This window comes from Mastomys coucha, unplaced genomic scaffold, assembly GCF_008632895.1.
Source record: "Mastomys coucha isolate ucsf_1 unplaced genomic scaffold, UCSF_Mcou_1 pScaffold15, whole genome shotgun sequence".
Taxonomy (NCBI): Eukaryota; Metazoa; Chordata; class Mammalia; order Rodentia; family Muridae; genus Mastomys; species Mastomys coucha.
Window position 1 is genome coordinate 114,150,525 of NW_022196897.1, and position 15,991 is coordinate 114,166,515.

At 42.2% G+C, this 15,991-nt stretch overlaps 1 protein-coding gene across 1 annotated transcript in view; it reads right to left on the reverse strand.

Annotated features, from left to right (window-relative positions):
* Positions 1–9,488: 9,488 nt before the first annotated feature.
* Anapc1 (anaphase promoting complex subunit 1) overlaps positions 9,489–15,991 on the reverse strand; it is a 78,629-nt gene continuing 72,126 nt past the window's right edge. The window contains exons 47-48 of the mRNA XM_031371850.1: positions 15,367–15,501; positions 9,489–12,371 (exon numbers count right to left, since the gene is read on the reverse strand). Coding sequence (XP_031227710.1) covers positions 12,256–12,371; positions 15,367–15,501 — 251 coding nt within the window. The 3' untranslated portion in view covers positions 9,489–12,255. The remainder of the gene's footprint in view (positions 12,372–15,366; positions 15,502–15,991) is intronic.

Consider the following 15,991-nt stretch of genomic DNA (forward strand, 5'->3'; position numbering starts at 1 on the left):
GAAAATGTATGGACCATTGAGAACCCCAGAGAAACAGATCGAATCCCACCATTTACCACATTAAAGGATCTACAACAATGACATTTAACAGATTTAACACCCAACATGTGTGTGTCGATGAGAGAAGCAAGCATGGTTTGTGATGATGGGCTGAGGGCCTCCTGCAGGCAGGCAGCTGCTTCACCCCGGAAACAGCTGCCACACTTAGCTGCCGAAGAATCCATGGAGAGCAAAGCCCACGTGTGACCACTAAGCTCCCAGGTGGAACCTTCAGCCTTCCTTACCTCCTCCCTTTGCATAGGATGCTGTGATTCAGAGCATCTTGGCAGCCGACATTTTCTTCCAGGTGACTGAGAGGGAGGATGGGTCTAAGGGGTAATTCTTAGAGACAGGAGAAAAAGACATGTCTTGTAATGGATATCTTGGGAGGTCACACTGCCCATCTTTACTGTCCCTGAACTCCTTCCTCACAGCCACAAGGCTTCTAGACTCCTCAGCAGGTCTCTCTAAGTGTGAAACTGCTGACATGGCAAAGGGATAGGGATGGTCCCAGGGTCTATTGAGATATTTTGTCCCATGTCCACTGTCCATTCTCTACCCCTTATTAGCAGTCTGCTCCCAGTACCTGCTGTCCATGGTGGTGGAATACTTTGGCCTATTTGGGCTTCCTGGACATCCTTACAACAGGATCTACTTCTTCCTAGCTCTGTGAGCATCTCCTGAGAGAACCAACTCTCAATCTGTCCAAACCCCAACTCATACAGCTTCCGTCACTGCATCAGGATCATTCTGTGTCCCGAGTGGTGATACAACACACAACTGAAATCTTCAAGTGGCCAGGTGGTGAGGGGAGGCAGGACTTGAGGTAATGGATGTGCATAGCCCTCTACAGACTGAGCTACCCGAAGGAAGACACCACCGTGAAAGAGGACTTCCCTTTCCCTAGGCTGAGCACCACTTGGGCACATGGACCTAGTGCTAAGAATGCCTTGGGGTCCCTGTAGACTCACTCTGAAGATACAGCGTCCCTGTACCTACCTCACCTCTGAGATCTGTAACTTTTTCCAACTACCCTGCTTTGGTCTAGGAGTTGTAGTTAGGGACATGTGCTTCCCCCCATTGCCTGTGAATGGAAGAGGATGCTCCCCCATACCTTGCTGGGGAGAGACACCTGGCAAGACTTATACAAGGACTTCCCAAGGCTGCAGATGAGTTCTTTCAAGCTTGGGTCACACCAGAGCAGTGTATAGAGGTCTGCCAGGGCTCAGCCAGGAGAGCAGGTAGACAGGGTCCTGCCCAGGAAGAACAAGGATGGCCTCACCCTCCTGGACTCACCTCATTTCCCTCTCGGATCCACTGGGTCTGGAGCTGGGTGCGCCAGGGCACTGCTTAGGTTCCCAGGCTTGGGAACTGTTAACACAGTCATGGAGCAGGGAGCTGCACATATGTGGGTTATCTCTGTCCTCTGGGTCCCTGAAGCAGTATTCTAGGCTATGTAGACATGGGAGGAAGCTGTGCTATCTCCCCTCTTGGAGTTTCCTCTTGGATGAGAGCACATGAGCAACTGAACTAAGGTACAGAAAGTGTATAAACTCCAATTCTCCAACTGGATTGTATCACAGGACCATGCAATCCTGATACAAGGTTTCAATTTGCATGTCCTTTTTTGATGTGTGTGTGTGTGTTTTGTTTTATTTTTTTTTAAAGATTTATTTATTATGTATTTATTATAAGTACACTGTAGATGTCTTCAGACACACTAGAAGAGGGCGTCAGATCTCATTACGGGTGGTTATGAGCCACCATGTGGTTGCTGGGATTTGAACTCATGACCTTCAGAAGAGCAATCGGTGCTCTTACCGCGCTGAGCCATCTCACCAGCCCCATTGTTTTATTTTTTTAACTTGCAGAAAACATGTTGTCTAGGTAACAAACCCAATTTGAGCTCAGGTGACATTTAAAAATATGCCTTGGTAAAAAACACTGGAGGAATCCACTCTGGAGAAGCGACTCTTCACTGTGTAGTTCCTGGGAGAAAAGAAGAGAAATTCCAACCTCTGCTCCTGAGTTCTGTATGTTTTGCTCCAGGTTCCGTGAGCTGGGCCTGTAAAGGACAGGATCAGGTCACACATTTCCATGGGCAAATGAAGTCCTGACATTGCTAATCTCTGAAAACCGTGAAATTGCAAGGAACAAAATGGAGCGAACAGACAGGGAATTGTGTGAGGAAGACAACGGCTCTATAGCACAGGAACAACCCTGTCTGGCATCACACTTCAAGGCACACTATGGTTGAAACTTCCTTTTCTATTTGGATTTACTGAAAGCGGAGGAGAACTCAAGTGAAATGTTCAAGAGTCTTTGTCTAGGCATATGGTTATGCTAAAACAACCCACTAGATACCCTGTATATTACAGGGTGTGTCAGTCTATTTTAACCCTGGACAATTAAAGAAGGGAGAGAGGAAAGCAGGAACCTTGTCTTCAACAGTCAGCTAGTTAGCCAAAGATTATCTCCTGGAGGTTTTATGGGAGTGTCAAAAACAACCACATTGGGAATCTTTAAATTCCAAATGCTATAGTATTCAGGGCCCCTAGGGTTTTGTCCTTCATAGACAGGTGAGTGACCACTGATCTCCCCAGTTCTTTTCTTCCATGTAGCATGTATGTGATGTTTAAGAGTTTCCTTGTACTTTTCCTTTGTCTAGTTTTTGCCTACCCTTGCTAGCCCCTTTTCTGCCAAGAAGCCATTGTCTTATCCCTGGATCCAGTATCTGTACAACGGCAGCAGCCCACCTCCAGCCCTCCTCAGAATGTAGGATGGAAAGTCCAGTGAGAACAAGCAGCCCTCAGCCAAGGAATCACTGTCCCCTGCCTTCAAGTGGGTACCCTACAAAAGTCCCTGTTCCCTGAGTATCCAAAGCAAGGTCTCACAGCAATTTGGAAGGACACTCAAGGACAGCACTACCTTTGGAGGGCAAGGATAAGAAGAGGACGGTTATAGGAGAAAGCTTGAGAGTCCTAGACAATTGAGGAGAAAGATAAAGAGATGGCAAGTGGGGGCACTGGGAAGAGATAACTGAGATGGAGAGAGAACAACTCAGACTGGAGACTTACATCAGGGGATGAAGGGCTTTCTGAGCTGACATTCCTGGGGAAGCTGTCTTCAGAGCCCTTTCTGCAGTCTACCAGATTATCCAATGAAGGAATTTGTGGGGAAATCTGAGGTGAAGCCCTGAGGCACTGGGTATTACAGTGTAGAGATGTGAGGCTGAAATAAAAGTAGGAACAGAAGTGAGTTAATATGCAACTTGCATGTTCTAATGACTTAACAAGCAGCCATCAGGACCCAGGAGGAGGAAGAGAAGAGATAAAGAAGGCAAGGGTGAGGGTACCACCAACCCTGGAAACAAAAGCTTGGAAGACAAGTGTACTGGCTAGTTTTGTGTGTCAACTTGACATAGGCTGGAGTTATCACAGAGAAGGGAGCTTCAGTTGGAGAAGTGCCTCCATGAGATCCAGCTGTGGGGCATTTTCTCAATTAGTGATCAAGTAGGGAGGGCCCCTTGTGGGTGGTGCCATCCCTGGGCTAGAAGTCTTGGGTTCTATAAGAGAGCAGGCTGAGCAAGCCAGGGAAAGCAAGCCAGTAAGAAACATCTCTCCATGGCCTCTGTGTCAGCTCCTGCTTCCTGACCTGCTTGAGTTCCAGTTCTGACTTCCTCTGGTGATGAACAGCAATGTGGAAGTAAGCTAAATAAACCCTTTCTTCTCCAACTTGCTTCTTGGTCATGATGTTTGTGCAGGAATAGAAACCCTGACTAAGACACAAGGGATGGGAAAGAGGGCCTGGAGAAGTGGAGCCATCCTAAATGCAAAGCATGGATAGGTATCAAAAGAGCAATGAAAGCAGATCAAACAGAAATTTAAAATAAGAAAATAAATATTACACGTGTACCATATGGCTGAGGAGTGTTATACTGGTTATATTATTTGAAATATATTTTGTTATGTTTTGGTTCTGTTGTTTTACTTAATGGTAGTTTGGTTACATTATTTGTATTAATAAATATGCCTTACTAAAAAGGACCCTGATTGACTCACAAAGCAAACTCTATCTCTTCGCTGCTTGAAAGATCATATCAAAGTACTAAAAACTATGCTTGGAGTAGGGAGGACAAGTAATTGGCAACCCCAAAATGAGAGGGCCATCTGGAAGCCAGAGGAAGGAAAGCCAGCTTAGAGCATCTAAGGCCTTGGGAACCCGAGGGAAGCCAGGCACTATGGTGATTCAATGGAGCCAGCAGGGGTGGGGAGAACACTTGATCAGCAAGCCTGTTGGGAATTTGATCCCTAGAGTATGCTACATAAAGAAACAAGAGAGACCATGCCCCAACAAGAGAGAAGGTAAAGGCCCATTCTCAAAAGTTTTCCTCTTGGATTCGGAGAGATGGCCACATTATGAGAATTGCCTGTTCTAGTATTTACGAGGAAGTTCACAACAATCTGTAAATCTAGTCCCAGAGGATCCAATGCCCTCTTCTGGGTCCTGGAGGCACTGCAAGCATGTGGTACATGGACATACACATTCAAAGAAGCACTCAAATACATAAACAAGTGGGAATTCTGTGGTACACATGTACCTTCACACACGTTTTTAAAAATTTTTGAACATAATTCAAGAATCAAGTTGGTCCTCTGATGCTTATTGTCTACATGTTCACATTATCAGTATAAAATGTAGGGGCTCCAGAGATTGGAGTCCCTTTTACTACACGAGGGAGAATCCAATTAGTTTTCTTTATAAACTAAAGTTGCTTGGAGTATTTGTTGTTATTACCTCCCACTGAGTTATTGCAAGCTCTTTGCCAATGTTCATTTTCTGCCCATAATGAGGCAATCTCAGCATTAGTAAAAGGAACCACAATTTCTGCTGGGTCTATTCCTGCTAACTAATGAAGTCTCATTTTTCCTTTCAGAATCAGTTCAGAAACCTTTTCTTTATATGCTTTTAATTTTTTTACTCTGTGTGCTAAAAATATTTATTCTAAGATATAATCTTCCCTTCACATATGAATTCCTGTGGAAGAATTATTAAAAGGCAAGATAACTAAGATACAAGCCATCTTTGGATCAATACAATCTATATATCTAACCTGTAGTTTCTTTTCTATAAGAGCCAATTTCCTTTCAGCCTTAGCTGACGATTTTCTTTGACTATTTAAGTCTTTATTACCTCATAAGGTTTGAAATAAATTACTTAGCTCTTAAGTAGTCAATCCAATTGTAGGCCATAGCCAGTTAATATCTCAGCAATTTTTGAAAATCATTAAGAGTTCTTAATTGGTCTCTCCTGGTTTGTACTTTTTGTGGTTGACTCCTTTATAGATTTATGTCCTAGAAAATTAATAGAATCTCTTTGGTTTTTTTTCAAGAGCAATTTGTAATCCTCAATAAAGCAAAATTCTCTTTATTTCATCAAACTTATTTTCTAAGGTATCTCTATTTCAGCCAGCCAAATATCATCCAATAATGGTAAATTATGGACTGAGGAAACTGCTTATGAATTATTTGGAATGACTGCTTTACAAAATATTGCCATCAAGTAGGGCTATTTAACATTCCTTGTGGTTTTTCCAAAGACTTTCCAATGATACCCCTATATTGGACAACTTCTATTAAAAGTATGTACTGAGAAAGCAAACCTTTCCCTATCATGTTCATGTTAAGAGATTGTGAAAAAAGCAATCTTTAAAATCAATCACTGTAATAGGCCATTCCTTAGGTAACAAGAAAGGTAACAGGATTCTAGGTTGTAATGAGTGATTTTCTTAATTGCTCTCAGATCTGTCAATTTCCTCCATTTGCCAGATTTCTTTTTAATGACAAATACCTGAAAATTCCAGGGGCTGGTGGGCTCTTCTGTATGTTGAGCCTTCAGCTAATCTTGGACTAGCTGTTCTAGTGCCTGTAATTTTCCTTGTGTCATAAGCCATTGTTCTATCCTAATAGGTTTGCCAGTTTAGTGGTTGGGCAGCTGGTGTTTTATCAGCAGTGGCTACCCCATACAAAGTTAAAGAGTCAGCCTCTATTGTATCCTGCTTATGGACAGCTTGGATAGTCAGTAACTGTTTCCAATAACATCTTTTAATCTCTTTATCAGAAACATCTCCTTCTTCACAGCCTGTCTTTAAATTTGGAGCAAAGTTAATCTGTATTTCCCATTGTTGCAATACATCTCTTCCCTATAACTTTACCTCTGTATCTGACACAAATGGCTTTAACCTTTCTATTTGACCTTCTAGTCTCATATATTTAATCCATTTTATACTTTGTTTTACTTGAGACTTGTTTATACTTACTTCGTTTTCCCAGTTCCTAGAAGCTGTGTAGAAACTTTTTGAAGTACCCAAGCTGAATTCTAGGAATCTTGGGAAATTGTTAAATCTGCTTCAGTATTCACTATTTTTTTTGTTTGTTTTTTGTTTTTCAAGACAGGGTTTCTCTGTGTAGCTCTGGCTGTCCTGGAACTCAGTCTGTAGACCAGACTGGCCTCGAACTCAGAAATCGCCTACCTCTGCCTCCCAAGTGCTGGAATTAAAGGCTAATTCTTCAATCTCAATGGCATCCAATGGTAATTTTAACTTTGGGCTTCTATCTTATATAGCTTGCCAAAATATGGGGGGAGGGTTGTTTGTTTTGTTCTGTTGGCATCTTTAGAATCTCGTTTCCCTTGGAGCCAATCTATCTCCATTAAGTGGTTTAAGTCAGGCTTTGAGTTATCTAATTGTTTTTCAGAATAATCTTTCCTTGGTGGACAGGAAATGAATGGTTCATGTATTTTGTTGGGCCTTCAGCAAAGCTCCTTAGTCAGTTTTCCGCAATTAAGAAATTGCCTTGGATATCCTTGGATGAACTATATTCATGTGCCACATGACTTCCACATCATCTACATTTTACAGGAAACTTTTCCCTAAATTTTTACTATTACAGAATTTATCCTAAAGAACTCTTTGTTCACAGTCCTTTAGGGAATATGTGATCTTTCACAGCCACAATAATGGGCATTTTTTATTTTTTTAAATCTCCTGTAATTGTTTGCCTAACTATAACCAAAGTGTGAGCATTTATTTCTATGTCTGTGGTAGTTTTATTTCATTCACAAAGAGTGCAGATCTTGCTCTTAAAAATTTAATGGCCTTTTTTACATTTAGCATTAGCATTCTTAAAAGCTAGAGATTCAATTTAACTTTCTCTAGCATTTGGATCTGACATCACTCTACTCAGAGCTATAGTTAATCTTTGTAAAAAGTCAGTGAAAGATTCATTTGAATCCTGGATTATCTTTGTAAATGATTCAGCTCCTCCCTATGGTTCAATCTCGTCTCAAGCATTTAAGGCTATTGTATGACAATGTTCTAGAACAGCAATCAAGGGTAATCTGTACTCTCAATTCAGAATATGGACCTTCACCTAGTCATTGATCCTTGACAATATCAATGTCTCTAGTCCTATTTTGTTGCTCTATGATGGAGGCCTCATCTTTCCACCAGGCTGGTCATTGTAATTGAGGGCCAGGCTCTAGGATAACTTGTCATCAAATCTCTCCATCTTTTAGAGTTATATGATTCTGTGTAGCCCAGTTATTATCTGTTAGATATATTGTGAGTGTAAGCCATAACTTGTTAACTGCTTCCTTAAACCTTTGGAAATCCTGTTCCTCTTTAGAGGTTACCATTTGAATTCTTCCCTCATCTGCTAATTCAGGAAAATCATTTTAGGTTTCTTCTTCTTCTTCTTCTTCTTCTTTTTTGGTTAAGTGTCTTAACAAATACAGACTGCCCTGCAGTCTCATTACAAGGTGATGTTTTATGTTCTGGCCTTCCTCTGTCTCTATCTTAGTACCTAGCTCAATTTTTTTAAAGAACTTTTTGTAAATTTTTTTCTAAGACTGTCTCCATTTTTCATTCTTTTCCTTTTCCTGGATCATTATTATCTTTGTATCTTTTTTATAAACCTAATTTTTCTTCTAAGGTTTGTTTTCAAATTGCATTTTCTATTTTATCCCTGATATTTTAGCATTTTCTTCAGTCTGATCTATGTTTTTGTAAATTTTCCTCTAAAGCTTGCTTCCAAAATGTATTTCTCTCATTTTGTCTCATCTCTGATATTCTAGACCACCCCTCATCTTAGTGCAGCTGGTGGGGACATGCCTGGGAAACAGCTGCAACAGGCCACAGGGAGAGGGGTCAGCCATCCAGATCATGGAGCAGGAATATAGAGGTTCAAAACACAGATCAATGAGTCTGATCTATAAAATCTTGTAATTTTTTCCTAAAGTTTTATCCTTTGAGAGGACATGGAAAGTCAAAACAATTATTAAAGTTTAAATTGAGGATTATTAATGTGATGTCATAATAAATAATATGATTTCTCTTCTGTCTCTCTTCTATTTCTATTTTGGAATCATTTTAAAGAACATTAGACAAACTCCAAAACCTCTGTTACTCTCTATCAATTTTTATTTACTTATATATATATGTGAATTTTAATATCCAATTCCTTTTTAGTTTTAAAATAACAATTGTTTACCTTTCTCAAGTTTCACTATGCTGATTCCTTTGTCTCCCTCTGCTGTTCAGTGGAGGATATTGCAGTAGCTCCTGGCTCCTGGGTTTACAGGAAAGGGCAAATCGCAGACAAATCTGTTTCTGTCTCTGGGCCCCAGCAGTCCTGGGCTCTTGTGGGTGCAATATATATTCGCACAAATACATGTTGTGACCTTCCCTACTCCGGAAAGGTGAGGTAAACCCTGCCGTATGCCCTCAGGATTTCACCAAGGGCTGTTTTTTGAACCTCTGAATTCTGGCTGCATGATCTGGATGACTGGCCCATTTCCCTGTGGCCTGTTGCAACTGTTTCCCAGGCAGGTCCTCACCTGCTGCAGTGAGGAGGTCTTCTTTGGCCCACAGATACATGTGTGCCAAAGTCTAGCAAGTGTTGTAACCTTAAAAGTGCTCCTTTGTCTCTTTCAGCCACAGCAGGCCGGCTAGCTCTTTTGGTCTGAGACATTGCATGCTCACCACCCTCAATCAAATGCTCTGTAGCTCAATGGGGCTGTTTGTTCTCCACTTTCCATCCAGGACTCTAATTAACTAAACATGAAATTAAAAGGTTTGGATTGATTGCCTTATATGTTGAGAGTCATCTGTAAAAACCGAGTTTTCCTCCTGGCCCCAAGCTCCCGAATAACAACCTGCATGGCCATCCTCTTTTCTCTGTGGGTCAGCTCCTCCCCAACCTGCCTTGAGCCTAGAAACCTTACTATCAGATGTCCCACCTTCTATTTCCTGCCTCAGCTACAGGCGAATCAGCTTTAATTGACAGGTACTGCATCCATACAGTACACAGGAAGTTTTCTCTATACATACATGCACCCATACATCAGAGAATCAATGACATACCAAAGTAATGACATTGCCAAAGTCCAACTTAGCAATATAATGAGTTTATTTGGGTCACTTTGAGAGTAGGGGTTTGTGTGTTCCAGGAGCAGGAATGACTCAAAAGCAGCTATTATCACCAAAGCCCACCTCAACATGGATAACAAGTCTACACAACTCTGAGGCTACTTGACTAGTCAGGGACTCTCCTCTCCCAGGCAGCCACGGCCTCCCCTGGGGAGCTCTGCCTGTCGCTTTCTGTCCTGTTCGCATACAGTTCCATTTCTACAACCTTGGGGAAGCACTTTGTGGCTGTTAAGCTTCAGCTTTCCAAGACATGTGATGTTTGTTTAGTGTTTGAGCCTCCCCTCCCCCTTCTTCCTGGAAGGAGGTTTCAATCAGAAGGAAATTACCATGTAACACTAGCTTCTGGCCTTTGTCCTTGTTTTAGGTACCCACCCTCCACCTATGAGGTGACCATGACATCATGACCCAACATGTCTTGAGTTCTTACAACATATGGTCTGCAGCCTCACAAGGCAGAGACTTGAGGCATACATTAACTACAGAGAAAAGCTAACAGCTCAGCTAAGCATTGGAGTATAAAAGAACAGGAATTAAGATCTGACAGGTGCTTATAAATCTTACTAAATTTATTATGAAGTTCCTGTTTTAAAATTCTGATATGAATGTTTCAAGGAAAAAAAAGTCTTAAAAGTACACTCCAAAATATTCTAAAGGAAAAAGATTGCAGTATTAAGTTTACCAAAGAAGTGTTTTTAGCTAAAAGACAAAAGCTTAAACAAGATACTCTATATAATGTGATCAATAGTGATAGACTAAGTCAATGGGAGAAACATCATGAAAACACACAAAAACCCATGTAATTGCAAAGATGCTCGGCTGCTTTGCAACATGTTCATAAGCTCTGCCTTTCAGTTCACACTGAGGAGTGGGTGTAGCAGATTGGGTAGAGCCCAGAGTGTTGAGGACTATGATGGAGCAGTGTAGCTGAAGTTTGGCATCTGAGCTCAGTTTGCCTTCGCTCCTACACCAGACCTTGAGGGAGGAGCACAGACGTCAGTACCCTCTGGGGGAAGAATCTGAGCACACTGCTCAACTGTCTGTCTGCTGGACAGTACCTACGTCAAGGCAGCTATACCTTGTGCCGCCAATCCACATGTGTCGGAGGTGAAACAATGTCCTGGGTAATCAGCCTTCCCTTGTAGTCACAAGTGCCACTTTTGATAGTAGAACACTTCAGGTGTTCCTCTGGCTCTTCCCTTGACGTGGTTCCCAGGAGGCTGGCTGCTGTGTATGGTAAGACTGGTTCGCACAGGATGGTTTGGAGACTGGTAAATATAATAGTTTATCTGATGATCCTAACTTGCTGACTCAAGAGCACTAGAATCTCTTCTTGGTGCCCGTCCAGCTGACCAATAAGCCCATCAATGTTTTTTCCACTGAATTCAGTCCTCTCTTTCAAGTCCTCCCATGGCAACCATTAACAATTCAGAGTGAAAAATAACTTGGACAGTGGGTTCAATATTGATGCAAATTGATTGTGTTTATCACCACCCGCCATTTAATTGCAATCCTTAATCTAAGAGTGAAGGGAAGCACATTTTGCCCTCAAGGTCAGCCACAAATTAACCTTGCTTTAGGCAGGCAGGCAGGTAGATGAACATTACCAAATCCCAGGAGCAGTTTCTATTGGCTTTTTCAGAAACAAGCAGGAATTCAGTGAGCAGGCATTTTGCAGTTCCTACTTATTTACAGTCCCACCGGTCTGAGAGAAAGCTGTGAGCACAGGTTGAAATGGAGTGGAAGGAGCGTTCTTCCTGTCACACGGGGCATGAGCTTTCCTGAAACTCAGAATACAAAAGCACTTTCCAGACCTTTAGTTCAGATAGACTGACTTCTGTATTTAAAAATATTTTCTTAACCCTCCTCTATAGGGATAATTTTGTATTTTAGGTGTTTTAAGCATGTACGGGGCTGCAAAAACCAAGTACCACAGACGAGATGGCTTAAGCATCAGGAATTTATCTCTTATACTTCTAGGTGCTGAAGTCCAAGACTGTCTGACCAGTTCCTCACAAGGGAATCTTCTTGGCTTGTGAGCAGTTGTGCTATGAGTTTTCACATGGTACAGAGAGAAAATCATCTCTTTTCCTCCTCTGAACAGGCCATTGATTCTACCAAATAGGGACTCACCCTTAGAGTATCCTTTAACCTTGGTTCCCTCCAAAGAGCGGCAGCCTACACAGCTGCACCAAGGCCAGGGCTTGGGCACAGTCCAGTGCTCCATGCTGAGCAATTCCTCATTTGAGCAGAAGTCTGTTCGCAGTGATGGCATCATCCACCACGGGAAGCACAGACTCACTGTAGAGAAGATAACTGTTCTGGAACAGAACACAGAAGCTCTCCCGTGTAGCGGAAGTCCACTCTCAGGATGTGGACTTTTTAAACCTTGCACTTAGGAGTGCAGAACCCGAACCACTAAAGTTCAGAGGCCTCAAAGCTCAGCCTGTCGATCTATTCTCTGAAGTCCAAAGCAATCATCCATAGTTTTGAAAACAAACCAAAAATCTTTATTTACAAAAGTGAGTTTTAACTGACGTTTTATACATCATATGACACGTGGACAGCACCAGCGTTATCTGTAGTTTTTTCAACATGGATTTTAACCACAGTGAGGCAGGCGTATGCATCTGAGTTCCATTGGTCACAAAACAGAAATGTTGCCTTAACTTTGCAGCCATCAGATTCTGTGCTGCAGTCGTTTTTTGGGGTGCGTTTGCCACCAGACGTGGTCACATAACCATTGGTTGTGGATTCCCAAGCAGCACAGGAGCTAGTCTTAGCAACGCTCGGACTGGAACCTTCAGGTGTCTGAGCTTGTAGAGGAGTTCAGCAAAGCTTGTGCTCCCTGAAGAAACAGAGATGCAGAAGGTGACATCACTACACACCCTCAGCCACACAGCGTTCCCAAGCTTGGCACACGCCACTTGAGCCAGAAAGTCTTCCTTCTAGACAAAAGTACCCCAGTGGCAATCCTTGAATTCTTAATTTCCGAATTTAAATTTATCCATTCTGTACTTTAGAAATTAACTACTGTGAAAACTTATTTGTATACATTAAAGTCAATTAACCTCAATTACTATAAGTGATTTTGAAAACTGATTTTTTTTTAAAAGGGCCTCTGCTCACTCTGGTCAACCCCCCTCACTCAGGTTGGCCCAGCTCACTCTGGCCCAGAAATTTATTTATTATTATATATAAGTATACTGTAGTTGGCCACACTGTAGTTGGCCCAGCTTGCCCTGACCCAGAGATTTATTTATTATTATACATAAGTATACTGTAGATGACTTCAGATGCACCAGAAGAGGGCATAAGATCTTATTATAGGTGGTTGTAAGCCACCATGTGGTTGCTGGGATTTGAACTCAGGACCTTCAGAAGAGCAGTCGGTGCTCTTACCCGCTGAGCCATCTCTCCAGCCCTTGAAAACTGATTTTAATACTTGATTTTTGATCTGTTAGTTCAATCTTTTACAAACAAACAATCTCCACAGATTGAAGATTGAGAGTTGATCCACTGCCTCTTGTACTTGGTCCCACAGATTACACATAACTCACTGGGAGTGAGGCCTGGACATCCAGGGTTTTGGATGCTACCCAAATGATTCTGTTTGTCTACCAAGATCTAGACCCGCAGTCTCTGAGGGAAGCATGGGCACCACCAAAGAGTCTTTTAAGCTTCCCTCATCCTTTCCTCCCCACTCCATACTCCCAGCAGCACAGGTTATACACCTTCCTGTTTCTCTGCATGTTGGCTATTGTTCTTGTTTTATTTTTTCTTTTTCTCATTCTGCAGTGTTTATTTATTCGAATAAGAACAGGGTGGGGAGCAAAGAAAGAAAATAGAAGGAAAAAAGGTAGGCAAGACTCTTGCCAGAAGCCAGGGAGAGACAGCTATTTGGCTTGTGGCAAAGTATTAACAACAACAAGGAATGCAGAAGCAGCTTGAGGCAGCACAAACCTAACTAACTGCCAGCCTGGGCCTGGGGCTGCATTAGCATGGCAGCCTGTGGGCCTGTAAACAGCAGTAGCTGGTACTGTTATTTTTTCCTGAGACAGGGTCCTATGTGGCCCAGGCCAGCTCCTACCTCACTCTATAGCCAAGGATGGCCCTGAACTCCTCCTCCAGGGAATTTCTCATTTCCAAGTGCTTAAATTATAGCTGTGGGCTACTATACCCTTGGGAAGTGGGGGTGCTGGTTTATTGTATGCCACATACTGAATTTCATCTACTTCGTTTTCATTGCTGGATACTTCCATGTTCTATAGCTACTGGGCTTAGATCTGGGTCCAGTTAAATTTCAAGAAAACATACATGCAGTTATGATCATAGATCACAACTTTTATTGATCCTTTGAGATTTGTAAGGTATGACCACAACATTGTATAGTCCAGACGTAATTTACTTCCTATGACTGAGGCCATACCCTCCTAAATTCTACTGAGAAGTCTTCTAAGAATCGGTGGGACAGGCACTAGTAAACAACTGGCAGGTTCCTTCTAGTCCACTTGCAAGCGCTTCCCTCCAGGGATTCCTACTTATATGCAACTTTTTGGCTGGTAACTTCTAGATCCAGAAGCTCCCCCTGGTATTTCCTGCATAGCCTGTTCCTCTCTGATACACATCTTGCAAACTCTGGCTCCCTGGGTCTCTCTGTACCCTCACGTCTCTCCCACAACTCAAGGAGACTTCCTGGCAATACATGGGTTCCCTTTCCCTACCTTAGGTGAAAAACTCCCAAACAATCCAACCAGAAAAGGTACCGTCAACCCTTTAACTGCTATCTTATGCACCTGACTAACTTTGGTCATTGTTTCCATGAGAAAGGCCACAGAATATAAGCAATTCCTCATGGCTATAACAAGGTCTGTCTATACTACATTTTTCTCTGAGGTTTCCTAAATCACATAAACAAAAAATGCCATTAAGCCAAAAATGATTAACAGAACAATCTTCTCCTTCTCAAAAATATTTTTTCACTTTCAATTAAAGGATAGCAATTTAAATGTGACCTGAATAAATCAGATTATTTTACAGACAAACTTGGTGCCTGATTCCATACTGGACATAACACTCAATCAATAGCTTTCTTAGGGTAACAGAGACTGTGATTACATAAACCTTTTAAAAACTAGGAAATCTTACAAAGTTATAAGAAAAATCAAGGGCTGGAGAGATGGCTCAGCAGTTAAGAGCACTGACTGCTCTTCCAGAGGTCCTGGGTTCAATTCCCAGTAACCACATGGTGGCTCACAACATCTGTAATGGGATCCGATGCCCTCTTCTGGGGTGTCTGAAGACAACTACAGTGTACTCATATACATAAAATAAATAATTCTTTGCCGGGTAGTGGTGGCGCACACCTTTAATCCCAGCACTTGGGAGGCAGAGGCAGGTGGATTTCTGAGTTCAAGGCCAGTCTGGTCTACAGAGTGAGTTCCAGGACAGCCAGGGCTACACAGAGAAACCCTGTCTCAGGAAAAAAGAAAAAAGAAAAAAAAAAGAAAAGAAAAACCAAGTAAGTTTTGTAAATATAGCTCAGTGGTAGAATATTTGACTATCATGCCCAAGACCTTGAGTTTAATCCATATACCTTAAAGATACAGAATGATGTCATTCATATATGGAATAATATACACATTTAAAGTATAGTCCTACTCTAAAAAATCTCTTTTCCGAGGTAAAAGTATATGGCTTGTTCTACTTTCAGAAAGCACTCTCAACAAACGTAATCATGAACAAAACTGAGTACTGCATTAGAGAAGGTGTCTGACAGGGGTTTCTCCCCAACTAGTCACTAGTGAGGAACAAATACTGAAAAGAGGCTGAGATGGGGTTACCTTCCAGTCCCATGGGTGGCAAGTGTCGTGGTGCTGGCACAGAGTGGTAGACAAGGAAGCAGGCCAGCATGTTTAGCTGAGACTTCTCAACAGGCTGTCCACTAAGGTAGGCATGCACACACACATCACCCCCAGCTGTGAGAGGACACAAAAGGAGTTGAATGGATCAGGAACAGATGAGAGAAATGGGAATGATTACTTTTGTTACCTTTTCATCAAGTGCATACTTAGCCCTTGGCACAAACCAGGCAGTGCTGCACAGGTTCAGACACTGGGTAGCCTGACGCTGTCCAGTTTAGTGTGCGGAAGGAGTGAGGAAATGCACACAAATACAGGTGAGGATAGCAGATGCCCACTGTCAAATCTTTTCTTTCAGTAATATTCAAGGAGACTGATTTCAACCCAGGACTAGAATCTATTTATTCTTAGCAGGAGATGATCAAATTGCAATTCCTATCAGAGTACTTCTGAAAGTCTGACACAGGTCACGTTTCTGGTGTGGTAGGTCTGGAGTGCTGGCAGGAAAATGCACAGGTGACAGTGCAAGCAAGCACTGCTGCTGCTCAGGAGCCATGCTTTGAGAATTCTAGCCTAGAACAACCAAGGCAGTCCTATCCTTGGACAC